The sequence below is a fragment of the Mycteria americana genome, chromosome 9 (assembly GCF_035582795.1).
Source record: "Mycteria americana isolate JAX WOST 10 ecotype Jacksonville Zoo and Gardens chromosome 9, USCA_MyAme_1.0, whole genome shotgun sequence".
NCBI classification, from domain to species: domain Eukaryota; kingdom Metazoa; phylum Chordata; class Aves; order Ciconiiformes; family Ciconiidae; genus Mycteria; species Mycteria americana.
Window position 1 is genome coordinate 31,733,840 of NC_134373.1, and position 17,442 is coordinate 31,751,281.

General features: G+C 42.6%; 1 protein-coding gene across 2 annotated transcripts in view; it reads left to right on the forward strand.

Moving 5' to 3' along the window:
• Positions 1 to 17,442, forward strand: part of PDIA5 (protein disulfide isomerase family A member 5) — a 102,845-nt gene that overhangs the window by 27,694 nt on the left and 57,709 nt on the right. For both annotated transcript variants that reach the window (XR_012777032.1, XM_075511481.1), the window contains exons 4-8: positions 2,388 to 2,471; positions 3,249 to 3,294; positions 9,297 to 9,389; positions 10,662 to 10,722; positions 14,542 to 14,609. Coding sequence is in view for 1 of the 2 variants with exons in the window: in XM_075511481.1 (XP_075367596.1) it covers positions 2,388 to 2,471; positions 3,249 to 3,294; positions 9,297 to 9,389; positions 10,662 to 10,722; positions 14,542 to 14,609 (352 nt within the window). In the remaining variant the exon portion in view is untranslated. The remainder of the gene's footprint in view (positions 1 to 2,387; positions 2,472 to 3,248; positions 3,295 to 9,296; positions 9,390 to 10,661; positions 10,723 to 14,541; positions 14,610 to 17,442) is intronic.

The following is a 17,442-nucleotide window of genomic DNA, read 5'->3' on the forward strand; positions in this document are numbered from 1 at the left end:
GGTAGGAGTTGCTAGCTGCTTGCTCACAGGTATATCTCGGTGGTAATGTTTTGTAGCCTTTTTCAACTATAAACCTTGCAGAACTTTTCTAAGATGAGCGTCCAGATCTCTAAATGACACATAAGGAAAAATTACACTTTTTTCCCCACATAGTTTGAAGTTGCACCAAATTGGTGGCAGAACTGGCAACAGAATTGTCTTGATATCCGTTTTGGTCCTCTACTGATGCCAGAACAATTCTCTGCACATCTCGGGGTTTGACAGACCCTGTTGCTGTAGATAGGTTTCAGCATTACACTTGTTCACATTAACCACCTAACATTTGTCTTGGCAAGGCTGAGATGGCCACAAATATAAGTGTATACTGGAAATGTTTGGGAGTGTCTAGAAGTGCATTTACAAATGTTGACTGTGGTGCAGGATGACTTCAGTTAACTGTCTGGCAGTCAGCTCCAGCAGGGCACAAGGGCTTCTCCACACCCCTAGATCTGTCTGGGGTAAGACAGGAGCATGATCTGAAACTGGTGCCTCCTCCTGAGATTCCCTGACCTTCGAGTCGCTTAGGTTTTGCCCATGGGACCATTGGAGGACTGCAGGTGAGAGAAGACAGGATGTTTCTGGCCCCTGGGTTTGATGTTGCTGCAGACTTTCTGTACAAACTTCTGTACGTGGCAAACCAGCTTTTCAGCAAAACTCCAAATCCAGGCTATTTGTTTCGTAATCTAGTTTTGCTACAAGGAGAGATGTTCACATTGTTCAATGAACGATGACATGTTTTAGCTCCACCTTCCACTGCAGTCTGGGGAAAACAAAGATGCAGCAGACAATAGGAAAATACGTGTCTTCTCAGGCTCAGATCTCCAGCCTCCTGGAGAAGCAAAGAAAGCGTTTATGGGTTACAATGACTAGCTTTGGCTATGATCTGAAAATGCAGAACTGACATGAATTCAGTAAGACTCTTAAGGTAAACATGCTTCTATACAGTTGGGATTAGAGGTGCTCCTTCCTGGTGAGGTAGTTGCATGCTTTGTTAGTTCCTTAAAATGCTCGTTTCTGTCTTCAGCATAATATTCTGATTTTGGTGCATGTGTCCATAGCACTGCCCTCCTCATTTCCATCTACAGTAAGCATTTGGGAAGTTTCCACAAAGGCGCACTCTCATCTGCAGCACACTGTGAACTTACTGTTTGTTGCGCCTCACGTTTGCAGAAAGGCAGCTGGAGAACGTTGGGAGAATTAGTACCAGTGCTGGCAGCAGCACTTAATTTGGTGGGGCTCTTGCAACCCTTGCATCTTGGTGTCTCTAATCAGTTTAAACTTGATGGGTTTTCAGTGTTTTCATTTTCTAAATTGATTTATCTGTGTAAAAGGTACAACTTGTCCTCTGCTGGGAACAAGTTTCCAAGCTTTTTAATCTTGCTGTTTGACAATGCAAATAGTCTTGTCAATGTGAATCATCCTCTTTTCTTTGTAGTTGTACTGTTTCACTCATCTTCCCAGATCTTTGGCTGACTTCATATTCCCTTCAGCTTGAAGTATCCTTATAGCTTCACTTCTACATTGTTTAGGACAGCAGTTAGGCCATGAAGACCCTTTACCTACCCACCTAAACAAAGGTATATGCAGTTTTCTCCCATGACCCTTTTCTCTTCTTCAACTCAGCCTAATCTGGTGCTGGAAGCGATTCACTCTCGTTCAGTTTGAAAACCACCTCCAGCAGGTCTGTCTGCTGTTACGTGCCTCCTCCTTCAGGAGCTGTGGCAGATAGTCTTTACCTCCACTTGCCAGGTGTGTCTCCAGGACACATCCCTCATACCTAGAGTGAATGGGGTTGCTGGGCTTGGGGCTCCAAAATTTTAATTGGTTTTTGTTTTCTGCAGGACCTTTTTAAGGCTAGCCACTTGTTATCTGGGCTTGGAGATACCATGAAGATGTTTCTTTTTGAGTTATCTTCTGCCAGATAGAAAAGCTGACCTGCTCTTTCTCTTTGAATCTTTTAACAAACAGTGCTCTTTGACCACCACCCTAACAGTAGCACGGTCTTCTTGAAAACTCGACTTCCTAAAGTTTATGTTAATCCTGCGGACAGAGGGTCTATCGAGGTACTCAGACATGCTAGAATGGGCTGCTTTTCTACTGGTTAGGGCCTGGCTTTGGAATGTGGTTTTAACACAGTTCACTGTGTCCTGACCAAGCAAACAGAGAAATTAAATTGGCTAATGCAGCTTTCCACAATGCTTGTCCCACAAACTTAGCTGAACAGCTTCCAACTTACTGTTAGTTGCAACTAATTGCTGATGAGGAAGCACAGCAATGAGTTTTCAGAACTGAATGCATTTGATTTCCTTTCTTGTAACCGTTTTTCTTCCAATATGTGTTTTTTGCAGTGATACTGAAAGCCGAAAATTATGCAAGAAGATGAAAGTAGATCCTAATTCAAAGGAGAAAGGAGTGGAATTACTCCATTATAAGTGAGTGCTGGGCTGGGATTTGTAGTTCCTAATTGTTGATGCCCCTGTTAGGACCATTCGTTCTCCTTGCAGCTCCATACTGCTGCAGCATGAAGACTTCTCATTTTTTATTCTTTGACATGTGAAATTGATTGCTGTCTCTTCAGTTTGCAAGCATGTGTTGTGACAGAAGTTGAGACAAATTTATTCTGCTGTTGAATAGAGTACACTAAAAGCACGAGCAGGGCCTGGGAGAGATGCCCAATGGACTAAAACTACCCAATGCACAGTGCTGATGCCTGAGATTTGAGCTCTCTTACTTTCTCTGTCATGTGCCTGCTGGCATGTGCCTTGGGCAGGTCACTTCAGCTCTCTATGCTTGCTTTTCTGACTTGAGATAGTACTTCACAAAGTAAGTGGAGAAAGGCAAGTGTAGTGAGACAGCAAGAGATTTTCTTCCTGGAAATAATAGGAGTGGGAGTACTGTTAAGTGTAAGAGACACCAAGCAGCAGCTGCATCTCCATCTCCAAAGATCACGCCTTAGTAAATATTCTTGTTAAAGTGTCAGGGAGGAAATTATTTACTAGAAACCTGTTTGCTTTACACTCTGTTTTGCACCCTCCCTTTTTCCTTACTCTTTTTTTCCCCCTTAAATTACTGTACTGTAAATTCTACTTAGTTCTGTGGCTTCAGCAGGATAACGTTATTCTGGTTAGTGAGAAGCGAGGGAGAGCAGCTGTATGATTTCCAGCAACGTTACCGTAAGTTAACACTATTCCCCACTCCTTGTTCAACAGGGACGGTGCATTTCATACTGAATATAACAGAGCGGTCACATTGAAGGTAAATTTAAATATTTGATTATTATTCTTTTGGTTTTGCTAGATATGGGGGAGACGTTTGTGGATGAAAAACAGGTGTTGGTACTTTTTCATGCTGAAGGCATGAAAGGGAGGGGCTTAATCTTCATAAACAGCTGTCAGAATGACCTAAAGGTTTTTGTGTGTGTACATGTCTGCCAACCACAGATCCAGGAAAACTGTGTGTTATTAAAAAGACTGAACCCATGTTGAACTGTAATGTAAGTTTTGAGTTAACTTTCAGGCTGGTAACAAATAGGGATTTTCTTGTTTTGATTACAAGGTGCTGTTAATGGCAGTATAACTAAAATTATTAGCTGATACCGCATTTTGATAAGGAGTTCTCTGAGGTTTTTAGGTTGTGTGTTTATAAAGCGTAAAAGAGCTGAGTGGCCTTATCTTTTATCGGATTATGGAACCACAGTTCCTATGGACGTGCCCCGAGTGCAGCAGGGATAAAATGACCTTCCTTCTTCTCCTGCAAACCTTGACACAAAGCAACAGAAAGCAACGTTCTGTGAGGGCAACGGAAGGAAGAAGACAGGAAACATGAAACGAATGTGTAGATCTTGATGACTGTGGAAATGGTGGACTAAAAGCACAGTAAGCAGGCCGAAAGTGTGCAGCCTTCCTCTGCGAAGCCCTGGTGAAGCACTGGGAGTGTCCTCACGTGAGGCTGCAGCCCTGCAATGACTTGGCTTCCAGAAATTACTTCTGTCCAGCTCTGATGCCCAGTTCCCATTTCTGTTCTTCCTCCAGCAAACCCGGCTCTGCACCATCGTTGGTCTTGTGGAGGCTTGATGACACCACCCCAGGCTGACATCATTACGTTCATTTCCCCTTTCTAGCTTGTTCAGGGGTTTGGGCTGGGATGGAGGAAAACCTGTGTGAGATGCTACATGAACCTGAGTCTGTCAGAGTGGTCGTTCCTAAGGGCGCTTGCTCTGGACCTTCCTTTTACAGCCAGAGTTGTTGTGGGGTAGATGATGGGAGGACTGTCTTGGAAATGCGCCCTGGCTTGAATCATCCATTCAGCCCGTACTTGGTGTCATCATGCAGGATTCACCTGAGGTGGGCAGAGTAGGACTGTGTATCTTCCATCTCCTGCAGTAGAAATCTTGCCTGGCACTAGGAAGGGCAATGTTGGATACCTAGCATAGTCAGCAAGTGCCTGAGGCTCCCTCTGTACTTAGCGAGGAAATGCACCTGGTGATTTTTTTTCCCTCTTGGTGGGTGGTGGGGTGAGGGAGACTTGTTAGTTGCCTAAATTTGGGTGGTTTGAACAACGCATGAAATGTCTTTCCTGCCCTCCACGAAGGGCTGCAACCAGGAATTAGTGCTGTGACTCTTCCCTGCAGATCGGATCAACTGGAAAGCACCTGCAGAGCCCCAGGGAGCGTTGGGCTGAGAGGCAATCATAGCACAACAGGAACCATGGCATTTATTCTTTCAGTTGCTGTTTTGTGATGAGCATTTCCCCCTTGCCTCTTGCCCTGCCTGCTGGGGAGAAGGAAGCAGCATCCTGTGGACAGGGATGTGGGATTCCAGTGCAGGTGGAAGCGAGGTTTTGAAGCTCCCTCCCTCCAGGAGCTCTAGTCTTTCTTAATTTAACTTCCCTTGTGAAACCAACTGCTAATGATTTACAGGTTGGACAGTGCATCAGAGCTGGGCAGTGGTCACTCAGCTCAGTGTTTGTTTGTTCTGCTGCTCACAGCTGCCTGAATATTTTCTGTATTTCTTCCTCCATACCACTTCTTCTACCTGTTTTCTTCTGTTGAGGCAGTGACCTTTCTTTCTCTCTCTCAGCTGCATTTGTCAGCAATCTCCCAGTACATTACAAAGAGTGAGCAGCAGAGCAACACAATTACGCAGAGTATCATACCCATTTTACGGACAGGTGGACACACTGAAGAACAAGGAGATTAAAGGATTTGTTTCACATCATTCAGCAAGCTTGTGGCAATAAAATTCGGATCTTCTTTTCAGGCATCCAGTAGACATATTAATACATGTATGACATTTTGGAGAATGATGGACACAGCTCTGAAGTACTGTAAAAAGATTCTTCTGAAGTAATCGGCCATTTCATAGATGTGGCTGATCCAGCTGATAGTGTACTTGGGTTTTTAAGAAAAGTTTTTCATTTCTTAAAGTAAATAAACCCTTACATAGTTAGCAGAGATGCCCTTGTGTGTTTACTGTTAGAAAAATGAGGAATAAAGGACAGCTCAGTGTTCACAGTGGGGGGAAGTTAGATAGCAGTCAGAACCTCCTGCTGCTGAGAGCTGTGTTAGGGTCTGAGGTGTTTGGTGTATCTGATAAAGGGAGGTGAACTGGAAGGTGAACTCAGTTACATCACTGAACTTTGTTCAGTGATGCAAAATTATTAGGAATAAGTCTAAAAAATATTTCCAACTCCTTGGAGAAGGGTTTAGGTTCTCACAATACGAAGTGGCTTGTCAATATGAAAGTAGGAACTTGTAGGGTAAGGAACATGAGAAGGAAGGAAAGGACACAGCTCCAACTATGCTGGAGTAATGCAGGCTGTTGTAACGGGTTTTGAATTACCAGTCAGGACAGCGGTTGGCTTGAAAATATTGGCCCTGTGCTTAACAGTATTTAAAAGTTAAAGGAACAGAGAATGGAAGAAGAAACATTGCACCATCTGAGTCCATTGGGTTCCTTCATCTTGTGTCTTGTATGTGATTCTGGTTGCCCCATCAAGTGAAAGCTTGGATATATGTTTTTTGAATATAATGAATATATGTTTTTTCTCCAAACTTGGGTGCAAACAGTGGCATTTTGGGGAGGCTGATTTGAAACAAATAACTTCAATGTTTAAAAAAAAAGTTGTGGAACTCATAGCTAAATGTTGTGAAAGCCCAGAATTTAAAAGTCTTAAAAACAATTTTAGATGGTCATAAAGGATAGATCCATTGATATTAGCAAACACAGAGGTCCAAATACAACAGCTGGTACAGAGTCCATAAACTTAATTAGCTGTTGCCAGAAACTGAGAGCGTATACCAGTGCATGCTATATAGGAATGATACTAGTATAGTTTTTTCCCCAAGTATCTGTAGTCAGCTGCTGTTGGAGACCTAAACTTAGATAGTCTGTGGTCTTAACTGGTAGGTCTGTTCATACATTGCTTTACCCACACCGTGTCCTAATCCTCGATAGTGCCATAAGGCTGGTATCCAGGCTGTGTTTATTACATGATGAAGCCTTTTCTGGAGGATAAAGTACAGGGAGGGTTTTACTCTCCTGAAATGGAGAAAACTCATTAAAGTACAAGTCTGCTCAGTACTAGCAAAGGGAATAGACTAACCCAATAAATTGGTCCTGCTCTAAACTCTGAATCCTTTTCAAGTTTGCTGTTGTAAGGAGTGTGTGTGTGAAATCAAGGGAAGTCTCTTTATTAGCATCCCTACTGCATTATACTTCAAAGGAGTGAAAAGTACAGGGATGTGTTTCTGTATATGTATATATATATATATTTTTTTTTTAGGTTAAAACCTAGGTCTGTATATGATAGTCAGCTATTGTGCTGATAAAACTTGCTTGCTTTTAGCAGCATAGGCTGGATGAAGCCATGCCCTGTATTCTGCTGAATCGATGTTTAAGGTTCAAAGCTGTCGCAGGGGTTCGGGCAGCAGTTACCCCCCAGCATGGCTCTGTCAGTGCCATGGGGTCAAAGCGGGTCCTGACCATGTCATGGCAGGATGGCAGTGTAGCTGATTCTTCAATGTGGGGTTGCTGTGGCCTGGACCTTGCTGTGGTCTCTAACCCAGCAGCCTGGGGACCACTGCTTTTCTGTGATTAGAAAGTGCTGTGGTTTGGTGGTGGTGGTGGGGTGTTCTTTCCTATTTAAAGGCACACAGGAAGTTCTCTTCACCGCATGGACTAATGAGTGCAAGGCAACATACTGCCTGCTCCTGCCAGAAGACATTACACATCTAATTTTTTCTGTCTTGGCTGAGAAGGAGAGGCTGGATGAATTAAATCTCTTGCATCCTCCATCCTCTAACCACATCTGTTTCTACATGACTGAACTTGGCACGCAGGAATTCTTGAAACTAGCAATCACATTCATTAACCATTGAAAATGTTGACTCCTCTCTCCTCCACTCCAGTGTATAGTTGAGGTCTGTGCAGAGTGAGAGCGAGCAGAACTTGATGTAGCTTTCCTAAATGTAGAACATCTCCCTTGTTTTGTCCTCTTCTCTCCTTTCCCCGTATATTATTAAGTCTTCTTAGGGCATCATTTGGGATGTTAATGCCTCTAGTTTTAGAGCTTTTTATAACTGTAACTCCATTATAAATCACTTGATTTTTTTTTTCCCTAGTTAGCTCCTTTTTCTGCTAATGCCATATTAAAACAAATTTCTTCTCCTTGAAGTGTTTGTGGTCCCAACACTACTACCTCATCCCTTAGGTCTTCTTACTGTGTACATTAAGTGCTTTGCTTGCTATCTAGTGACTAATATATGCTGCCTCTTATGATAAGACAAATCTCTTCAATATTAGCTGTGCAAGTAGACAGAAACATAAATGCAATAAATGGATCCTGCTGTAAGCTCTGAATCCTCCCAAGCCTTGCAGTACCAACTGAGATGCAGGAAAATGAGCTGAACTCTACTACCTGTTGATACGCTGTTGGGATGCTGTACCAGAGCAGCCCTATCAAAGGCAGAGAGGTGGCAAAAGTGTCTGAGACTGTTTCAGCGGCATGTGTCACCAGGAGTGCTGCTAACCTGCTCTTGAGAAGGTGGAGTACAAACCTGGGCTTTTAGATGGATGCTCGTGGTGTGTGTTAGTATATACTCAGCTCTGCTCTTCAGTTGTGAGCTGCTTTGGCAAAATATCCCATGGGCTGAAAAAGGCTTTAATGAAGCTTTTCTTTGCTCCAACTCCAAGTAAGTTCACTTAGTGTTGTTGCAGCATCATCCACTCACTCTTACAATGAAGGAAGCCCCTCAGGGACCTCACTGTGGTACTGGTGTGTCAGAGATCCTGTCTGGGAGTGGACGCGTACCTACAAGCAATGCCACAGAGAAATAAATGGGGTCAATCTGAGTGGTGAATGAATACAGAAAACAAAGTATTATGTTTCCTAGAGCACAGACATCCGAGGATAACAGTGATCAAGCCTGTGCTTCCATGTGCAGCTGGAAATGGGGGGCAGTGCCACTGCTGGAATCTGTGGAGAGCATCTCATTGACTTTGGAGGGCTGGAGTTTCCCTCAGCCTGAAATCGGAACCAGCAGAGACTATTTCCTTATGATAAAGAGAATGTCTGTGATCTGCTGGAAATGGATTGTTGGTTGCGTGTCAGTCGGGTAAAGCATTTATAAAGTATGCATGCATGTGTACTCAGCTTGTTGAATATGGGAGCTGCAGAATTATAGGGTCTCGTATTTCCCACTTCTCTTGTCATGTTTGCTTCTTACTCTCCTACTTAAAAATCCATTGAGTGCAGTTTCTCCGTAGATGGGTCATAGAGGGAACTATTGGTGCCTTATTCTTCCTTTGACCAAATAAGCAGTGTGGAGTTCATTGCTTTTGCTCACAGCGAGTGTCAGTGTGCCCTCCAACTAGTCCTACTAGATTCAAAGGTTACTCAGATACGGTGAAGGGCATGGGAACCTGACCTCTACATAAAGAGAAATCTTTCCTGCTAAGCCAGGGAATAGGTGTGGAAGTATTGCAGATCTAGTACCATTGATGGTACCATCGTTTTCCCCAGTTTTATAGTGGAAATAGGAACTGGTAAGTTGGGATATCAGTTATGAGAAAGGTATGCACCAGTGTATCACTTGGTTCTGCAGCAGGAGATTTGTGTTCATCTGCATTAGAGCAGATGAGTATATGAGCAGAAAAGCAAAGGCACTAATTGTTCGCATGACAGCATGGATTTGAAATTGGATGTCTTATGGTTTCGATTCATTTTGCTTTAAAAGCTTTTTTCCCTGTTTATTACAGTCTATGGTGGCCTTTCTCAAGGATCCAGAAGGTGCTCCACTGTGGGAGGAGGATCCCGAAGCCAAAGATGTTGTGCATGTTGACAGTGAAAAGGTACATTAGCTGGATAGATTTCTATATGTTTTATAAATATATGGGATCAAGGGAGTGTGTATGTTTGTGTTAACTCTTAATGAAGCACCATTATTTCCTTTCTTTGGAAGGGAAGTTTAAAGCACCCAAACTGTTTTAAGTGACTTGGCAAAGTTTGTGCATTGTGATAACTATAAACTCTCTTGCTTCCCGCCTTCCTCTGCCCTACATGTGGTCATGATACTAGTCTGCCAGCTACACGGCAAGTATCAAAGCATTGTGGATGGTGTGGCAGTAGACACCTGTTTGTCTCAGGGAAGTGTAGCTAGCTTGCAAGATGCAGTCACTGCAGGATGCAAGTAGGAAGTAAAACGCTGCTCTTACAACTGCAGGTTGTCATTAAACCTTGGGTTCCCTCGTGTGCCTGAGGTCGTCTCAGGAAGTCTGGAGCGGGAAGGAACAGGATCCAGGTCTTGAGTAATTTAACCTTGTACAGTAGCTGTCCTCTCAGTGTTAAATGAGAAAGCAGCAAATAGGATGAACTACCTCAAAAAGCCAGTGCCACCACAGAGCTACCCATTATTTTCTCTTTAATATAATCAGCTTGGTCTTTTGTATTAGTTTTCTAGTCTATAGATTTTTAAAACTTTAATTGATTGGACTCTAGCTGGTATTTCGTAAAGGGCCTTTTCAATTTTCTAGCTTTCATTTTTAGTATTAGAAACAGTTATTTTGACATTCAGTTTTTGCAGGAAAATTAATTTTTAATGTTCACCCTCTGTACTCTATTACAAGCCTTCCAAGGGTTGCATTCAATTTGAAAACTTCATCTGGCTTCTCTGTCATGCTAGTACTGAAAAATCTATTCTCATGGCTTCTCATAGCTCTGACAAGGTTTCATAGTGTGGAAACTGAACTTGGTTTGTTTATTACTGAGTCTGACTTTTTGAATTAGAGTATGGCTTTTTGGATGGGTCAGGGAAGAAAAAGTTTCCAGTCAGAGATTCTGCAGTGAGAATAAACCAAGCCGTGCAACTTCCACATCTCAATAGTGAGGATACTGGTCTAGGATATTCGAATCTATAATAAATTTTGCCATCTCCTTACTCAATTTTAACTTGAAAGAAGAAGAAACTCAAGTCTTGTCTGTTAGGAAAGATGACCCCTCTTCCCTCAGATAAATGAGCCTATATTTTATGAATACATATATTAACTTTTTAAAGTTGTAACACAAATAATAACAGGTGTGCCTGGGTATAGGTCTGTTTTTATTTTCTTTGGTTCATTCACTAGGAGTTGAGAAGGCTTCTAAAGAAGGAAGACAAACCTCTTCTGATGATGTTCTATGCCCCATGTAAGTAACCCAGCACGTCCTGCCACCTCTTTCTCCCTTCTCCACTGAGATGTCCAAGTCTGAGTAGAAGCCTCACCTGTGCTTCACTAATACCATCTTGTCCCATCTTTATCATTCAACTCCTTGTGTTGTTCTGCCTGTTTGTCTTCAGTTTCCCCTAGTTGTCCATCGCTTGTATCCTAGTCTTGCATCTTTCTCTTGTGATGATAGCTCATTGTTCTTTTAAGCAGCTGCTTTCTGTAATTTCTTTACCCATTGTCTTTTCTAGATTTGTGTTGTACAAGACAGAAACACTGTATGCTGAGTGCATAAGTGTTAATACATCTGTCTGAGAGTGCCTAGCCCTCTGGCCTGTACAGAGGTGTAAGTGCAAATGGGTATTGCACAGACTTTTTACTTTTGCAGTTTGGGCCATAGCATAAGACAAGCTGGTTCAACACAAGCAAAAGATCTCTGGAGGAGACCGTGGAGTTGAAAAAAAACCATGTATTTGTTCTTCCTAACTGCAGGCAGAGGGAACAGTACAGTGGTCAGGAGCAGGAATCTCTTTCCTACTCCATCTGGGGGGCACCCTGGGTGTTCCTACCCACATTGGCAGGAGTAACTTGAATACAAGTGGGATTTCACGGAGGGGAGCAGGAAGGAAAGAGAAGAGCACATTGCAGTCATTGCATTTCTTTTGTGATCTTGATCTTGCATTGCTGCTATCTTGTCATTGCATTGGCTGCTTGTTCCTTAATTTTGCAGATTTACAACTGCTTTTTTGTGTTTCCTGGTGACTGCTATGTTAGAGGCTTTCCAGCCCTTCAAAACAAGATAGTGTTGCACTGGAGTTGTTGCTCAGCTGGAAAGAGGGGGAACCATGAGAAAGGAATGAACATGTGACCTAAGCTTGAAAAGCCTCCCAGTGCTGCCCTGATAGGGAAATTGATGTTAGGCACCACTAGCAATTTGCTGGCTGATTCTCTTTAAAACTGTGTTCCATGGCAGCATTATCTGATGTTCCTCCATGTATTTTCTCTTGTAATTACTGCCTGAAATGCCATTCTACCTTTTTAGTCTCATCTGAGTACTGCCAAGATGGCCAGAATTGCCCAAGACTTAGTTTGATGCATCACTAAGAAAATGTTTTTTTCCTTTAATTAAATTAGTTGCAGCTCTGTGCCTTCAGACTGCAGCAGGATGGTCCTGAGTGGCCTCCCAGTCGCTGCTGCTGCCTTAGCATCAGCGGGAGATGATACGCCTGCTCTGCCTGTAAATCGCCCCTTCAGGGAGAGTTCAGCTGCAGAGTGCTTTCACAGTTTACCTGTATCATGAATAATTGTTTTCCACAACTGAGTCTCTTCCTGAAATGTGCCTTATCTAACCCTTCGTTCTCTTTGAACCGTTCCCCCAGAAACCCTCCTCCTTCCAGTTTCTCTTCTTTTGAAGTGGCAAAACACCTGCTAGTCTTCAGTGCTGTAATACTTTTGCTGCTTTCTAAACTGCTGTGGAGGAAGCCTACTTGTAAGTTTTTTTTTCTCCCCTCTGATTTCGCAATTCTTAACTCCCTCATCTTTTATTTAACACATGAGACCTTCTGACTTGGTTCTTGTCCAATTTTTCTTTTCTTACTTCTGTTACTGGAGACAGAATACATCCAGCAGTTGCATTAAAAATACTGACTTTGGGGAGCTGAAGTTACTGGTTACATACAGGTGTTACCTTTCATAACTGGGAGCAGCAAATCAAGGCTGGTCACTAAAGGAAATTCTGCTTTTCTTTACTTATAAGGGGTGAGCCAGGGAGGTCTTTGGCACGAGAGGACATCAGAGGCTTTGTCTGGGAAGCTACGGGGAAGACAGCTGCGTTATTTCTCTGCTTTGTTGGAAGCAGGGGCTTTAGATTCATTGTGGCAGATTCATAGGAAATGGGCTCTTTCATTACGTACCAGTGCAGAGGGAGATGAAAGCGACTGCAAACTTAGATGTAGTTTCTTTAATATTTCAGGAATGCTTGGTCTGGGTATAACGACTCAGAGCAAAGGCATGCTTTCCTTAGAAGATATTACCTGCCATTTGGAGACCATTCACTGTACTTTCGGACCTATATTATAAAGTCAGACAGCACTAAATATGAAAAATTAGGTATACTTATAGGCATTCAGATTTATTTGTAGTTAACTGTCAAAGAAGACTGCTGCAGGAGACAGTCTGAATTTGGCAACAAAAAGGAGCTGTTTATAATGTCATTGAAAACAGGGCTTTAAAAATGGAGGTGTTAACTAGTGGATACACTAATATGCGTTTAGTTAAGCCCCTCCTTTTGAGTCAAAATACAAGAAGAAGGAACAGGAGAAAATGAGTTTTTTGAGGTTACCCTTTTATGCCCGTATAGGGATATATATGCCTTGACAATGTCCTGAACAGTATAACCCAGAAATGCGTGGGCAGGAGAGGTTGTACTGAAGTGGGTTTGGGAGCAGCAAGTTTGAGGCAGCAGCAGAGCTGGGAACGGAAGGACTATAGGGGTGATGGCTGGGTGGAGGAGGCTGGTATGTGCCTGTGCTCCAGAAGGGAGTCCAGGGAGCGGTAATAGGTTGAAGAGGGGAAGAGAGAGAGATCGATAGCTGGGGGAGTTCGGGGCCTGAGGCTGCTGAAGAGAGAAGAAACAGAAGATCCAGAAGATGGTGTTAACAACTCGCTTCTTTTGATGTCTGTCCAGTGGTTTGGATGAAGCTGCAAGACCTCAGTGTGCCTCAAATGAGTCATCCGTGCCCACCAAGAAATCATCATTTTGACCAGCACTAATTTAACAACCTCACTGGCAATTTGAGCAGAGAGATCAGAGGTGGAAAGACCACAGAAACAAGAGCTCTCTTTGATTAAAGGGTGTTCTTCCCAGGCATGCTGGTGTGATCCTAAACCAGTGGCTGCAAAATCTATTCCTCCTTTCTGGAAGATATTTTCAAAACTCTTGTCTCTTCAACAGAATAAAAATGTTGACTACTGTCCCATGATGGACACAAGAGTTTCCACAAGTGTCTGAAGTGCTTGGCCACAGCTTCCTTTCTTTCATGCTGTCTGCACTCCCACCCCTTCCCACGTTCATGCAAGTACTTTACTTGGCAGGGCTGAAACCTGCTACTTGCAAGGTGATTTAGTGCTAATCTGCTTAGCACTCCAGAGCGTCATCAAACAGCTCTTAGCACACTCCAGCTATACATTGGTAGTCTTCCTCACTTGCCATTTGTCTTTTCCTTGGCACGTGAAGTTATTGTGTCTTACAAGGGCTGTTGCTTCTTCTGAGTTATGTCTTCTCAATTAACAGAGCACTGTTTACCTTTTGATGTCTGCTTAAAGTGTTTAGGAAATGTGTCTCAAATGAATTTCAAAGACTTGTTAAGCTGGGATGAATCTGAAGTACCTCCCCCCTCCCTTAAAGACCAGAAACGCACGAAGCTTTTTATTTTGTTTTGAGTTCACAAGCATGACATCTTCCATTGACTTCTGAAGTGTGAGTTTCATCTTAAGTTCCCCTCTGGGCTCAGCTTGGAGCCCGAGGAATAGAAGATGGTGTTACTCTTTCCAAAACTGGGATGAGAAATGAGTATGAAAATGAATAGCAGGAAAAACATGCAAAAATAGCTACATGTAACAAGAAGTAACATCCTTAGAAACTAATAATCTAATAATTATTTAGTGAAATAGATAAGGAATTTTGTTTTAAAATTTTTTGTATAAAAAAAATGTCATTTCATATGCTTTGGAACATAGATCCTGTAGACCAATCTGAACAGAGTTGTTGGCATATTACTTATACTTTTTTTTTTTTTATCAGGGTGTGGTGTTTGTAAGAGAATGATGCCATCTTACCAGCAGGCAGCCACAGAACTGAAGGGTAAATATGTAAGTGAGAAGATAAGATTTATATAAAATTTTAAAAAATCCTTTTAACGCTTTATTTTTTTGAGTATTTAAAACCACAAATACTTATCGAAGGGGGGAATTTTTAAGCAAGTCGAAACAAACCAGAAATTAATTACTCTGTTCCAGATCCCTTCAGGACTCTCTCTCTCTTGGTTTTTATTCTTTTTAAACCTTTGGAGAATGAGGTGTTAATTCACTTGCCCTTTAAATCCAGTGTAGTTCTTGCCACGGAAAAACGGTCTCTGACACTATGTAGTTTTATGTTTAGTTTCTAATGTGTGAGTTTGTTGAGCTCATGTTGGTAAAGATAATGAAATGTTTGCCGTAATGGGTTTGATCAGGTTTTTGGCCTGATGTTTCATAGAGGGATCAAGGATGGATGCCCTTAGAGTAATAATTAATCCCCTTTTTTAGTGGAGAATCACAGTGTCATGGGAGGGGGATTTCCTTACGTTAGCTACTGACCATCCTCCTGGCCACTAAGCATAAGCATTAATAAAATCTTACTTTTAATATAGCTCTGTCAACAAAGTTAGCATTCATACCAGATTGAAATGAAAATAAGTTTTGACCATGATAAAATCCATCAGCAGCAGTCACAATAATTTAGTTACCTGTTTGTACTAATAAGGTGTATTGATCTCTCTAAGCAAGTTGAAGACACTTCTCAAGTCAAGGTTTTATAATGTGCTTAATGTATAATTTATAACATATCAATAATACATGAGTGACCAAGAAATAGGATTGTTGTTTCATGGCTTTAGCTGGATTTGGTCTGATCCTACCTGTTGGATCATTCACTGTCGAGTTCACAGGTTTTCTCGGGAGAGGCAGCATGTGATGAGGAAAAGATGAAGCACTGCGGTTCATTGCTAGGGCAGCTCTGGCCATTGCTGCTCATAAGCACCGAGTACTGTCAGATGCCCCCGCGTTCTCACAACTAGTTGTTTTTCAGAAGTGTTTTCTCTAAATCCTTGTTTGCTTAGGGCTGAAATGAGTGGGAGTTGTTCAGATTTATTTAGGACACGGTACAACACTTGAAGATATTTTCAAAAGCATTTTCGTCTAGCCAGGCAGCACTCTAATGCCCTCTCCCCTCGGCGGAATGTGCGCTGTAGTCTTTGGGAAGGCAGTCCCATCTTGCACAGCAGGTACCTTGTGAGGTGTGGGGTGGACAGGAATTAGGAATGTAAAGAATCACCTACTGAGGTAGTGCCAGGGAGAAGGCATGCTGCAGAGCGCTGTGTTCTCCTGCAATTATCCCTTCCTTGTCCATGTGCAGCTTGTTTTATTAAATTCAGACCGGAAAATTTAAACTCCAGATCTATTCTAGTTTGATTATTTCCTTCCTCACTTGAAAATGGTTTCTGTAGATCCGGGCTAATCCTGCACAGCTGAGTGACAGGGCTGTGGCACAGCTCTGAGACTGGCAGTGCCTGTGCTTGATGCAGCTCAGGTCAGGGGTGCTTTTTGCACTGGAGAGTTTTTAGTGCAGGATCAGTTCAGAGGAAAGTCCTGTTATGCCACTGCCACCTGTGTCTCTCACAAAAAGCGGTCTGTTCGTCTAAATTTGACCTAATTAGCTTCCTGAGTGGGATGCGTACACCATTTGCCATTTCTAAAGTTAACTGTGCTGTACCCATCATAAATTATCCATGGGGTACCTTAGAGCAACGTTGACCTCCAGATCAGACTTTGCTGGAAAGTTTATGATTGGTTTGGATGAGCTGGAGGTTTGGCCTTTTAATCTGACCTGTCATTAGCTGTCAGGATGTGCCAGGCTCAAAAGCAATTATTGCTATTATATAGCAGGAAAATAAAGTATAGTATTGCCTATTTAATAGGTCGTAAAAATGGAAAGGTGAACTGTACCTGTCGCTGGTTGCTGTGTTCTTTTGGGACTGGTTGTTTCTTGTCCCAGTACTGTTACTGAGAGGAAGGGAAGGTGGCATGAAAGTGTTACATTGGGTTTAGATCTTGCAATTCCATTACACCCAGTGCAGAAGGAAAAAAGGGGCTCTGAACTGGAAGGGGATGGCTTATTTTATCCTTGGCACGAGAGATTCCCGTGGTTTGTGGGTAGGGTGGGCTCTGGTGAGTGACTGTCACCGAAGCACTGTGGCCCCAGTGCAGGGAGGAACTGGTCCTCAGCAAAGCACTTCAGCATCTCCTTAAGGCCCATGGACTTCATGAGTGCTCTGGAGTGCTTTACTCAGTAAAGACTGGCTTGAGCGTATGCTTAAGTGCCTTCCTTCTTTGGTGCTGGTCTTTTTTTTGGTAAAAACATGAGACTTCAGAAGCATAAAGTTCCTATGCTTATTTCAGATATCAAATAAAGGAAGCCTTTGTTTAATCTGTTCATTAAAATTGACTCTAGGAAGGCTTCAAGTAGTGGTGTGAGGTACCAATTTTTCAGCAATCCTGCCAAGAAAACTGTGAAGCAAGGGAGCAGTCACAGTAGAAGAGGAATAGTCAGAAGCCCAGAAGACGCGGCCAGCCAGGAAAGGTTCAGATTTGTTTTAGGTTATAGGTAGCTTGGTGGAGAGCAGATAAGTGTTGAAATATGTCAAATGTCACTGCAGAGGTGAAAGGAATAAACTGATCTTCACGTCTGCTGTGGCTATTACAAGAGGTAATGGACTTAAATTGAAGTCAGGGTCATTCGGTCCTTTGCTAAAAGCAAATTAGCTAAACATCTGGCAGGAGCAGCTTAGGTAGAGAGAGAGGATCCTGGCTTTGGGTAGTAGGTGTATTTTGATAGTCCCTGACAGCCTGATATTACATAGTTCTGTGATTATAGGCCAGCTAAAAC